Below are 13,647 nucleotides of genomic sequence, written 5' to 3'. Positions count from 1 at the left end.
CTAGTGTTCAATATAGTGTGAGGATGGTGGGAGAGGGGGTGGATCTGTTGCCATTTGCCTCTGAGAATTGGGACACCTTTGTGTGTAAACACAAGATTTTGTTGTGTGTGATACTAATGGAACGTGTCCTGTTGTGTTACACAGGTTCCAGTTGTTTCCCTTGTTTGGAAGTGAACTTGTAACATTTAAGTTCATCCAAAGGAGTCTGGTTAAATATAGAGATCAGTGTTGGAACCCGAAAAGCTAGAGAAACTCAAAGGGTCACATGGCATCTAAGGGGAGAAATGTGCAATCAGTGTTTTATTTTTGGTTGAGACCCTTCATTGGTCTGAAAGATAGAGGGGAAATAACTGTTATATACTGCCTGACCTACTGATTTCCTCCAGCTTTTTGTGTGTTGCTTCACATGATAACATCGGCAATCTCTTATGTCTGCAAGGTTAGAATTTGGTGTAGAATTGTGAAGCATTTCATTATCTGTTCTTAATAGCAGCACCCAATAGTAAATTTTCATTTAGTTGCTTTACATGAAGTGATAAGTTTGGAAATTCTCACATTGGGGAGGATGTCTTTGTGTGGTCACTTAATTTACTGGCCTATAGTCATGTCTAGGAACTGTGGCAATTCTCATTCGTACCGTTCCACTTCCATACAAGACAGCATCTGGCCCTAAACCATCGACGTTAGTTGCGGAGCCCGGAGGGTGACTTTCATTCTGAAGCATGCATCACTTTGGACTCCTGGTTCAGAATAGAGACTCCTACCTGGTGACGAATTGTTAGATTTTAGTAAAATGATAACATTTTGGCCCACCAAGCTTTTGTCAAGGCTACCCTTCAAGACTGATTCACTTTGGAGAACAAATTCCTTAACAAATAACTGAAGAAAATTTGTAAACTTTAATGAAACCTCTTAGTTTGAAAACATCACAACCGAATTATTAAAGCCAAGATTATTAAAGATTATGGGATTGGGATTGATCGAAGGTATAGTAGCATGATCTAATTCAGTGGCAGATGAGACATCAGGTGTTGAGTGGCCTTACAACTGACATCACAAAGTTATAGAGGCAACCTGTGATACATTTTAACCCCATTACCTCTAGAATGTGCAGAACTGTGCTGTTTCATCCCTTGACAAAATTAGTTTTACTTAAAAGTAAATTGAAACTCTCTTGGAAGGGCATGTCCTTCTTTTTCTATTTGAATATTTCCAATTTTTCCAAGGAAGTTTCATTTTGGATAGTGATCCACCTTTGAGATTAAGTTCCGAGTAGTGATGGTAATTAAAGTGTTAAGCTTCATAGAGATGGGAACATATTTACAAAGCTGAACACCACAACAAAAGACTTCTATTTCTGTTGCCTCTTTCACAACCAAGGATTGCCCAAATGTTCTTTAACTGTCAAGGTACTACTTTGGGTCTTTTCGTTGGTTTAAAGTGAGAAGCCTTTTTGTCAGTTACTCCCAGCAAGTTTGTGCAGGTAACAGTTAATCGATGGATATTGTGATGATGCTGCTGTTTGTGCTACTACTTCACGGCTCCAGTGACCCAGGTTTGATCCTGTCCTCTGTGCAGTCTGTTTGGAGTTTGTATGTTCTTGTAAGTTCATGTACTTATAGCAGTTTTCTCCCGCACCCTGGTAGATTAACTGGCTGCAGTAAATTTAATCTAGTGTAGGAAGGGGGAGGCAAGAGAATTTGGGGCAGTTGAGAGCAATGTGAGAGAAAATAAGTTATGGGAGTCAAGTAGGAGAATGGTAAGGCTCAGAGATGTTATAGAATTGAAGAACCAAATAGTCTTCGCTGATGGAACTCACGCTGATTTGAATGTACTCTATATTACATTGACTGTTCTATTTATTATAAATTATAAATTACTATGATTGCACATGGCACATTTAGATGGAGACGTAACAAAGATTTTTACTCCTCATGTATGTGAAGGATGTAAGAAATAAAGTCAATTCAGTTTCAACTCTCCTGTGTCATAATGAAATAAGTGAGAATGGACAACTAATCTGTTTAGTTGATTTGGATCTGAACTCATTGGTACCACTGTCACCTGAGTTTACTTACTCAATTGTTCTCCATCTGTTGCCTGTGCAGGTAGTGCAGATACCTTGCTTAGTGCAGATAGTGTCAATAACAACTTTCATTTACATGATACCTCTGGTACTGTCATATTTGGCTGCATGACAGATGCATGGCTCTTACAGCAAAGTTCTGTCTCACACTCCAGTGACATGGTTCAATCCTGCTGTCTGCCTGGAGATTGCTTGCAATCCTAATGACTGCGTTTTCCTTGAGGTGCTCTGGTGTCCTACCACATCCAAAAGGTGTGTGGTTTGGTAAGTTACTTGGAATTGTAAGTTTTAGGTGAGTGACAGAATCAGGGAGGGGTTGTAGATGGACTTGATAATGTGGGGAGAATAAAATTGGGATTAATATAGAATTAGTGCTAATTACTCCAGTGGTGCATTCGTTGCTCCAGCTTCCAGCATCTGCAGTCTCTTGTGTTTCTTGCATATGCGTGGTTGATAATCATTGTGGCAAAGAGCCTATTTCTCTGCTTGTATCCTGGGGGCGTGATGGGGAGGTTGTGTTCAAATTGTCGTCAGTCATTGTTTTCCCCAAACACCTATAGGTCATACGTTGTCACAAGGAGACACTGGAGCAGGTGGCTATGAGCTGGTTGGAATCATAGGTCTTAAGGAACAATTTAGTATACTGGAGGTAGGTTCATGGAGGGGAGATTAAAAATTTAATCAACCAGTCAAGTTACAGTTCATTTTTAAACCTCAGTGATCTATTGCAAATCAATCTAACGATTCTGCTATGGAAAGAGTTGCAGGCAGCAGATGCTCTGATTTTGGAGTAGCTTCGTGAATTCAGCTATCTAAAAGCATTTGTTTGGTAAATAGTTAACGATGGTTTTTGTGCAACCCAAGGCAGTTTGATGGTTCTCTGCAAGAACCCATGTGAGTTGCTGAGAAAATTGGTTGTGTAGTCACTGTGAATCGTATTGCAACAGAAATTTTACTGTGTATGTAAAATATCCAGATTTTTTTTTGTCTAAGTTTGTGGTAACTTTCAGTGTAACATTGCCATCCAAGAACTCACCCTCCCACCCAAAATGAATGCAATCACATCTGAGTTGTGACCCAGCCCACACTGAGGAACAGATATTACACAGGGAGATGTCAAAACATTTTCATGGTTGGATGAACATTTTGCCTTTGTGATGATGATTACTAGCAAATGCTAGGAATAATTCTGCTGTTCATTAATTTGTTTTTTCATTTCCTCATTACACAAGGTCTTTCTTTTTGTTCTTTCTTCCCCTCCCTGAATCATTTGTTCCTTAAAAACACATTATGCCTGCAATATTTCGGGGTTCTGATAAGGTCAAAATCTTGAAATAGGTGCTGTTGTGGTCTGCTGAAGATTTCCAACATTTTCTATTTACGCCACACACTTCTGGCATCTGTATTGGGTTTGTGTCACAAAAAACTGTGGGTCATTTGTTTAAGAAAAATAACCAGATGGCTTGAGTCGCAAAAATAGATTGAGGTGCTTTTATTTACCTCAAAACAAGACAAAAACTGGGGGAAAAAAAACAATAAATATATATAGCCACCTTTAGACTAAACACAAAAGAAAACTAACCCCAAAGCCTTGGTAACCTGAGGCTTATAACTGCTAAGCCCCTCCCCCTGACCAGCCAAAAGCAAATTAACTCAATTATCCAATTAAAGATGGTATCCTCCACCAATGCACACCTGTGCAGGTTGCTGCTGTCTCTATATGAGACAGCTCCATGCAGCAGCTCTGGTTCAGACCCAGTCACTATTACTGCTGGGGATGAGTGTTTCACCGAGTGCACCATGTGCTGTCCGTAGTTAGTGACGGGCCTTCGTCACAGTTTATCTTTATTATTTTGTCTTCAATCTGTAGGAAAATTGTATACATTTAATTTCTCCTCATTATCCTGTATGCAGAGGCAAATGAAATGAGATGCATTGCTGCTTAATTCTAAGACATTTAAAGTTTTCAATTGTCAAATTATCATGAGCTAAGTAACAATTTGTCATTTGGACTCATTTGACAGTCATCTTCAGCATTATGTAATAATAGTTAACATTTTAAAATCTCTGCCTCTTTGATGTATGGAAAGTGCTTAATATCTTCCTTGAAGCTGTTTGGGTTTGTATCTTTGCATAGCTGGATGTCCTTGTACACAATCAGTGAATGTTAACAAACAGATACCAGAAACAATGAGGACTGTATGTGGGAATTTATTATATGATGATTTGAGCACAAGAATGAATTCACCTCACTGATTTGATATTGAAATCTAGTGAGCACCATTTGAAATATTGTGAACATGTCTGGTCTCTCTACCCAAGGAAGGATATCCCTACAATGAGGGACAGCAGTGAAGGTTCACCAGGATGATTTCTGAGATGAGTTTGACTGAGGCAAGATTATGCAAAATGGGCCTAGCTGTCTTGGGTTTAGAAGAATGAGAAGTGATCTCACTGAAATGTACAAAATTCTTAACAGGCTTGTCAGGATAAATGCAGAGCTGAAGAGACGAGAAACTCTGAATGCTCGATCTGGAGCACCTGAGCAGGAGGAACTCAGCATATCAGGCAGCACCTGGGGAAGTTAAATCCAGGCTGACATATCAAAGTTGGGTCAGTTGACATTTGCACAAGTGCATGTATGCACAGATGCAATGTGAAATTTGCAGCAGCGTCACAGGCACATAGCATCAGATACATAACATTCACAAGAAAAACATAAACTGTATATAAATTATACAACATAAAACAAAATTAGAACAAAAGAAACTGAAGTCCATTGTAGTGCAAAATGATCCTAACGTTGCTATGCTGAGGTGGTGATCAGAGTTGTGCTGGTTGGTTCGAGAAGCAGACAGTTGAAGGAAGTAGTTGTTCTTGAATTTGGTCCCTCACTGATAATAGGGAGGGATGTCACAGTGCTGAGTCCACTACTCTGTACAGCCTCTGGTACTCCTGTGCATTTGAATTGCTGTATCAAACGATGATGCAACCAGTCAGGATACTTTGAACAGTACATTTGTATTTGTTAGTATTATTTATTCTTTGTGTATTTACTACTTATTTGCATGATTTGTCTTCTTTTGCACTTTGGTTGTTTCAGTCTTCGTTGTTTCTAGTTTTTCGTAATTCTGCTGGATTTTGTTTTCCTGTAAAAGGTCTGCAAGAAAACAAATCTTCAAGGTAGTATATAGTGACATGTATGCCTACTTTGATAATAAATTTCCTTCAAACGTTTGAACTTTTGAGTGCTCAGTGACATGTCAAATCACCTTGACTTTCTATTTAAAAAAAGAAGTAATGAGCCTGGTGCATCTTCCTTGTGACTGCATCTGTATGCTGGGGCCTATCTGATATGTTAATGCATGGGAATTTGTAGCTGCTGGATAGGATCTTTACAACCAAGGCAGAGAGATGAGAAGAAGTTTCTTCTCTTAGAATATTTGTAAGACCATTGACATAGGAGCTGAATGGAGGATAGCTGATGTTTTTCTGCTGTTTAAGAAAGGCTCTTAAGAATAAACCAAGAAATTATAGGCCAGTGAGCCTAACATCAGCAGTGGGAAAGTTATGAGAAGGTATTCCAAGGGACCGGATATATAAGTATTTTCATAGACAAGGACTGATTAGGGATAGTCAGCATGGTTTTGTGTGTGGTAGAGCATGGCTAATGACATTTATAGAGTTCTTCAAGAAAGTCTGTAGGAAAGTTGATGAAGGCAAGGCAGTGGATGTTATCTACGTGGATTTAGTAAGGCCTTTGCCAAGGTCCTGCACGGGAGCTTGGTCATGAAGATTCAGCTGCTTGGCATTCAAGGTGAGGTAGTAAATTGGGTAAGCCATTGGCTTTGTGGGGGAGCCAAAGAGTGGTAGTAGATGTTTGCTTCCCTGGCTGGAGGCCTTTGCCACAGGGATTGGTACTGGGTTTTTTGTTTGTCTCCTATATCAATGATCTGGAGGATAATGTGGTTAATACACCAAGATTGCGGGTGTAATGGACAGCAAGGAAAACTAGTAGAGCTTGCAGAAAGATCTGGACCAGCTGGAAAAATTGTGAGTTAAATGGAAGATGGCATTTAATGTAGACAAGTGTGAGGTGTTTTACTTTGGGAGGATCAACCAGGGTAGGTATACAGTGAGCAGTAGGGTACTGAGGACTGTGGTACAACAAGGGGATTTGGGATACAGGTCCATAATTCATTGAAAGTGGTGATGGAAACGTAACTTTGCTGGATCAAATAACGACAGCACAAAAAGATCGTTACTTATCTTTTCACCCATTTATTTCTTCAAGCTCAGCCAGTGAGTGAACTTGGACCTGACATCAGGGAGAGACCCTTTCTCATCTCCCTGGTAGTTCTACAAGTTCACTGCCCAGTGTCAGAATTGACAGAAGTTATAAGGCTACCGATACAAAAGAACAATTAGTTTGATGACCATTCCGGTCAAGTCAATGGACTGTTGATACAGAGAACAATCAATTTGTTAGACACTCCAGCCACCTTAATTAAAGAAAAGAATGTCCTACCTGGTTTGCTGGAGCCACAAACTTAATTACAAAGATAAGAACATCTGTCAAATTTATGCTTGAATTAAGAAAGGAATGTTCTGTCTAATTTCCAACTGCTTTTTGTCAAAATCAAAAGGTGTGAAAAGCCCAGAGACATCTTATGTGGATCTGGGTGAACTTTAACCCTTATCTTGCTCCAAAGAAAGCAGCTGTGAAACATTATTCAAACACACTGCAGTCACAGACATAGTCAGTACTGAATCCATTGTTTACAGGAATCTGAGAATCCCCCATTCCCTTAAACTTTATCAGTGACACAGGTAGATAGGGTCATGTGGGAAGCTTTAGGCACTTTGGCCTTCATAAATCAAAGTTTCGAGTATAGGAGATGGGATGTCACGTTGAAGTTGTGTAAGATGTTGGTGAGGCCTAATTTGGAATTTTGTGTGCAGTTTTGGTTACCTATCTAGTGGAAAGATATAAATAAGCTTGAAAGAGTACAAAGAAAATTTACAAAGGTATTGCCAAGACTAGAAGACCAAAGTTAAAAGGAAAGATTGAATAGCTTACAACTTTATTCCCTAGAACGTAGAAATCAAATCATTAGAAAGAGGTGACGAGAGTCAGAAGGTGTTGAACCTCTGTTGATAGAGCTAAGGAAATGCTAGGGTAAAAAGACCCAGAAGGGGGATGTATACAGACCCGCAAGCAGTAGGAAGGATGTGGTCTACAAATTACAACAGGAGAAAGTAAATGCATACCAAAAGGGCAATACTACAGTAGTCATGGGGGATTTCAATATAGATTGGGAAAATCAGATTGGTGCTGGATTCCAGGAGGAGAAATTTCCGGAATGCCTATGAGATGGCTTTTCAGAGCAGGTCGTGGTGGAGCCCACGAGAGGATCAGCTATTCTGGATTGGGTGTTATGCACCAAACCAGAATTGATTTGTGACCTTAACGTTTAAAAAAAAAACCCTCAGGGGCAAGTGATCATGATATGATCGAAATCACCCTGAAATTTGAGAAAGAGAAGCTAAAGTTAAGTGTATTGGTATTACAGTGGAGTAGAGGGAAGTGCAGAGACATGAGAGAGGAGTTGGCCAGAATTGATTGGAAAAGAACACTGGCAGGGATGACGGCAGAGTAGCAATGGCTGGAATTTCTGGAAGCAATTTGGAAGGCAAAGGAGATATATATCCCAAAGAGGAAAAAAATATTCTGAAGGCAAGATGACACAACTGTAACAAGAGAAGTCAAAGCCAACATATAAGACAGAGAGGGCATATAATAGAGCAAAAATTAGAAGTTAGAGGATGCTGAAGCTTTAAAAAACCAATGGATGACAATTTTTAAAAAGTCATTAAGAAGGTAGAACTGGAACACAAAAATAAGCTGGCCAATAACATTAAAGAGGATACCAAAAGTTTCTTCAGATACATAGTGTTAAAGAGAGGTGAGAGTGGATATTGGCTTGCTGGAAAGCGATGCTGGAGAGGTGGTAATGAGTGACAGGGAAATGATGGACAAACTGAATAAGTATTTCGCATCAGTCTTCAACTGGAAGACGCTCACAGGCGAAGTGTTGCCTCACCTGGAAGGACTGTTTAGGGCCCTTAATAGTAGTGAGAGAGGTGGTGTAGGGACAGGTGTAGCACTTGTTCTGCTTGCAAGGATAAGTGCCAGGAGAGAGATCAGTGGGGAGAGATGAATGGACAAGGGAATTGTGTAGGGATTGATCCTTGCAGAAAGCAGAAAGTGGTGGGGGGTGGGGGGAGAGAAAGATAGAACCATAGAAACTACAGCACAGAAACAGGCCCTTTGGCCCTTCTTGGCTGTGCCGAACCATTTTCTGCCTAGTCTCACTGACCTGCACACGGACCATATCCCTCCATACACCTCCCATCCATGTATCTGTCCAATTTATTCTAAAATGTTAAAAAAGAACCCGCATTTACCACCTCGTCTGGCAGCTCATTCCATACTCCCACCACTCTCGGTGTGAAGAAGCCCCCACTAATGTTCCCTTTAAACTTTTCCCCCCTCACCCTTAACCCATGTCCTCTGGTTTTTTTCTCCCCTTGCCTCAGTGGAAAAAGCCTGCTTGCATTCACTCTATCTATACCCATCATAATTTTATATACCTCTATCAAATCTCCCCTCATTCTTCTACGCTCCAGGGAATAAAGTCCTAACCTATTCAACCTTTCTCTGTAACTGAGTTTCTCAAGTCCCGGCAACATCCTTGTAAACCTTCTCTGCACTCTTTCAACCTTATTTATATCCTTCCTGTAATTTGGTGACCAAAACTGAACACAATACTCCAGATTCGGCCTCACCAATGCCTTATACAACCTCATCATAACATTCCAGCTCTTATACTCAATACTTCGATTAATAAAGGCCAATGTACCAAAAGCTCTCTTTACGACCCTATCTACCTGTGACGCCACTTTTAGGGAATTTTGTATCTGTATTCCCAGATCCCTCTGTTCCACTGCACTCCTCAGTGCCTTACCATTAACCCTGTATGTTCTACCTTGGTTTGTCCTTCCAACGTGCAATACCTCACTTGTCAGTATTAAACTCCATCTGCCATTTTTCAGCCCATTTTTCCAGCTGGTTCAAGTCCCTCTGAAGGCTCTGAAAACCTTCCTCACTGTCTACTACACCTCCAATCTTTGTATCATCAGCAAACTTGCTGATCCAATGCTTGATGGTGGGATCCCATTGGAGGTGATGGAAGTTTTGCAGAATTATGTGCTGGGCATGGATGCTGATGGGGTGGTAGGTGAGGGCAAGAGGAGCCGTGTCCCAGGTAGGGTGGCATGAGGATGGGGTAAGAGCTGATGTGTGCAAAATGGAAGAGATGCGGTTGAGGGCGGCGATGATGGTGCTGGAAGGAGGATACCTCCTTCGTTCTGGAATGAAAAGCCTCATCCTGCGAACAGATGCAGCAGAAACTGAGGAATTGAGAAGGGGATGGCAGTTTTACTAGTTGCAGGGTGAGATGACGTATAGTCCCAGCAGCTGTGAGACTCTGTAGGTTTGTAATAGACATCAGTGGATAAGCTGGATCCAGAGATAGAGACAGTAAGATCAAGAAAGGGAAGGGAGGTGTCAGAAATGGACCAGGTGAATTTGGGGGCAGGGTGGAAGTTAGAGGCAAAGTGGATGAAGTCGACAAGTTCAGCTTGGGAGCAGGAAGCAGCAGCAATAAAGTCGTTGATGTAGCGTAGGAAAAGTGCGGGATGGTCACCAGTGTAGGCTTGGAACTTAGACTATTCCATGTAGCCAACAAACAGGCAGGCGTCTATTGGAATTCTTGGAAGAAACAACAAGCAGGATAGCTAGAGAATTGGTTAACATCGAGTACTTGGATTTTCAGAAGGCCTTTGACAAGTGCCACACATGAGGCTGCTATGAGCCCCTGGTATTACAGGAAAGATTCTAGCATGGATAAAGCAGTGGTTGGTTGACAGGACGCGAAGAGTGAGAATGAAGGGAGCCTTTTCTGGTTGGCTGTTGGATGATGGAATTGTTGGCTTTGTTGCAAAGTTTGCAGACGAGATGAAGATGACTGGAGGGGCAGGTAGTTTTGAGGAAGTAGAGATGCTGCAGAAGGCATTAGACAAATTAGGAGACGGGTAAAGAAATGGGAGATGGAATACTGTGCCTGGAAGTGTATGGTAGAATAAATGAAAAGTTTTGAGTATTTTCTAAATGGAGAGAAAATATTTAAAAAAAAAAACAGGTGCAAAGGGATGTGGGAGTTTTTGTGCAGGATTCCCTAAAGGTTAATTTGCAGGCCGAGTCTATGGTAAGGAAGGCAAACGCAATGTTGGGATTTATTTCAGGAAGACTGGAATATAAAAGCGAGTATGCAATGTTTGATAGAAAACCTGCAGATACTGGAAATCTGAGCAACACACAAAATGCTGGAGGAACTCAGCAGGCCAGGCAACATCTATGGAAAAAAACACAGTCGACGTTTCAGCATTTTGTGTGTGTTGCTATCTAACGTTTGAGACTTTATAAAGCACTGGTGAGCCCTCATTTGGAGTATTGTGAGCAGTTTTGGGCCCTTATCTTAGAAAAGATGTGGTAAAACTGGAGAGGGTTCAAAGGAGGTCCACAAAATTGATTCCAGGATTGAATGGGTTGTCATGTAAAGGGCATTTGATGGCTTTGGGCCTGTATTTACTAGAATTTAGAAGAATGAGGGGTGACTTCATTGAAACCTATCGAATGGTGAAAGGCCTTGATAGAGTCGATGAGGAGAGGATGTTTCCTATGGACAGAGAGTCTAAAGCCAGAGGGCATTGTTCAAGAACAGAGGAGTGTCCTTTTAGAACATAGATGAGGAGGAATTTCTTTAGCCAGAGAGTGATGAATCTGTGGATTTCTGTGCCACAAGCAGCTGTGGAGGCCAAGTCTTTATGTATATTTAAGGCAGAGGTTGATGGGTTCTTGATTGGTCAGGACACAGGTAGGAAATTAGGGCTGAGAGGAAAATTGGATCAGTCATGATGAAATGGCAGAGCAGATTTGATGGCCCATTTGGCTTATGGTTTTATGGTGTAAGATTGAGGGGAGATTTGATAGAGGTATACAAAATTATGATAGGTATAGATAGTGGAAAAAGTCTGCTTCAATTTACCCTGAGGTTGGGTGAGACTACAACGAGAAATCATGGGTTAAGGGTGAAGCTGAAATGTTTCAGAGGGGGAGCTTTTTCACTCGGAGGGTGGTGAGAGTGTGGAACAAGCTGCCAGTGCAAGTGGTGGAGGTGATCTTGATTTTTAACATTTAGGAGAGGTTTGGATAGGTACATGAATAGGAGGGGTATGCAGGGCTATGGTCCAGGCGCAGGTCGATGGGACCGGGAAAATTAAGTGATTCAGCATGGACTAGATAAGGCAGAAAGGCCTGTTTCTGTGCTGTGGTTTTCTATGATTCTATAACAGTGTTCAATATGCTGATCCATTTTATCCTACCAAAATAGACTGTGCAGTGATTATTGTGCTGCTCTTTTTGGAGAATGATGTGCACATATTGGTACCTTGATTCTACAATTAGAACAATTGTACCTCGGAAAGGATTTAATTGGCACTAAGAGGTGGAGACACTTTGAAATAAAAGGCACCGTACAAATGCAAGTTGTTTCGTTGTACGTGAAATTGGGGGAAGTGGATTTGCAATTAGGATAACACAAAGTAGTTAAGATCTTTTCATTTTATGAAGTCTTAATTATTTTAAAGATACTTCAAGTTGATTCAGACATAATTACAGGGCATTGAGTATAGAGTAAGGAAATCAGGTAGTATCTAATTAAAACTTTGGTTAGGCTCCCCTTGGAGTATTGTGCACAATTCTGTTTGCCCCTTTACAGGAAGAATATAGACTGCAGATGCTTTGGAAATCTGCAGAAGAGGTTTTCCAGGACACTGCCTGGAATTAAAGGTATGAACCATAAGGAGAAGTTGGATAAGCTTTCTCTGGGGAGTTGGACGCCAAGTAAAGATCCAGTTGAAGCTCATAAAACTGTGAGACTAGATGGGATAGCGTCTTCATCTTTTTTCCAGGGTTGAAATATAAATACTAGAGGACTTGCATTTAAGGCAAGAGAGTAAAAGTTTAATCGAGATGTGCAGGTCAGTTTTTTTTTACACAGAAAGTAATAGGTGCCTGGGACGGGTTGCGTGGTGTAGTGTTGGAAGCAAATGTGATGGTGTCATTTTGGAGGCTGTTATACCCATGAATGTGCAGGGTACGGATGGAAATAGAGTATGTACAGGCAGAAGGGATTTGATTTAGTTTGGTATAATCATTGGTGCAGACATTATGGGCCAAAGAGCCTGTTCCTTTTCTTTTCTGTTCTCTGTCTTAGGGAGAAATAATTGGAGTAACATTCTGCTGCAGCATCTGTGGAAGAAAAGGAATTGTCGACATTTCTTTCTGAAACCCTGCATCAGGACAGTGATCAGGGAGGGAAGGTAGTTAGTTCCTCCAACAGATTCTAGCAATTACAATCTCTTGTTTCCAAGAGATAACACTACTTTTTGGTTTAGGTCCTCATCTAGCACTTGAGCCATATTTTACGACTGGATGATTTTAATTAAAAAGAAGGCGTACTGGTAGTGAGTGGAAACATTAACTGTTTCCTTCTCAACACACCCTGTCTGATCTCTTGAAAATTTTCATAATTTGCTAATAATCTAATTTAATTACAGATTTCCTGCCTCTGTTGCATTGCACTTTTATGATTGAGTACTTGAGTTCACAGGCCAAAATAGTCAATCCTGGGCCTGTAAGGATTAACTGTACTCTTGAGTAATGAGTGAGTTCTGTTTTTACAAACGTTTACAAGTCAATTTTGTCCATAAGCCAGAAAATGCATGAAGATCACTCAATACGGGAATCATACTTCTGTCACATATAACCAAAATAACCATAGGTGCAGAGATGGAAAGGAAACTCATTTTGCCATCCATGGGAATGCATGTGTGTAAGACTGCTAAATTTAATCATATGGGAGCTTGGTCATATGTAGGGGATGTTCTTAACCTGTTGATGGCCTGTGCTTATTACTCTAGTATCTCTCACATACCATCTTGTTTTTTTCCTGTTTCTCGTTTCTTTAAACTGCAGGGTTTCTGGATCCAGAGAAGAAACTTTTTTCCCATCGAATTTTATCAAGAGATGAGTGCATTGATCCATATTCTAAAACTGGCAATCTACGGTGAGTACTGTGCTCAGCATTTATAATTCCCTACTTGTATGCATTTGGTTCAGATGTTAACCAATAGTCAATTCAACAAGTACATCCAGGAAACTAGCTCTTTTTTCCTTTTTTTTTAAATGAATCTTCTTCATAAAACAAGGCATACTATTGAGGAATTCAAGTCATGGCATTAAGATGGTAATTAATTTCTGTGCTTGTTTAGAGATGAACAATAGAACAGAAAACTGTGACCTACTTTGGTACTAATTGCAGATATCTTTTTGATAACTATCTTTAATGTTGTGGGCAATTGAAATTGTTGAGGGG

At 40.6% G+C, this 13,647-nt stretch overlaps 1 protein-coding gene across 2 annotated transcripts in view; it reads left to right on the top strand.

The window, feature by feature from the left end:
• The window catches only part of ctdp1 (CTD (carboxy-terminal domain, RNA polymerase II, polypeptide A) phosphatase, subunit 1), a 362,097-nt gene that overhangs the window by 42,765 nt on the left and 305,685 nt on the right, over positions 1 to 13,647 (top strand). For both annotated transcript variants that reach the window (XR_010018895.1, XM_063055679.1), the window contains exon 6: positions 13,248 to 13,338. Coding sequence is in view for 1 of the 2 variants with exons in the window: in XM_063055679.1 (XP_062911749.1) it covers positions 13,248 to 13,338 (91 nt within the window). In the remaining variant the exon portion in view is untranslated. The remainder of the gene's footprint in view (positions 1 to 13,247; positions 13,339 to 13,647) is intronic.

This window comes from Mobula hypostoma, chromosome 1 (assembly GCF_963921235.1).
Source record: "Mobula hypostoma chromosome 1, sMobHyp1.1, whole genome shotgun sequence".
Lineage (NCBI taxonomy): Eukaryota > Metazoa > Chordata > Chondrichthyes > Myliobatiformes > Myliobatidae > Mobula > Mobula hypostoma.
Note: the sequence above shows the minus strand (reverse complement) of the source record. Positions and strands in the feature narration are given on the sequence as shown.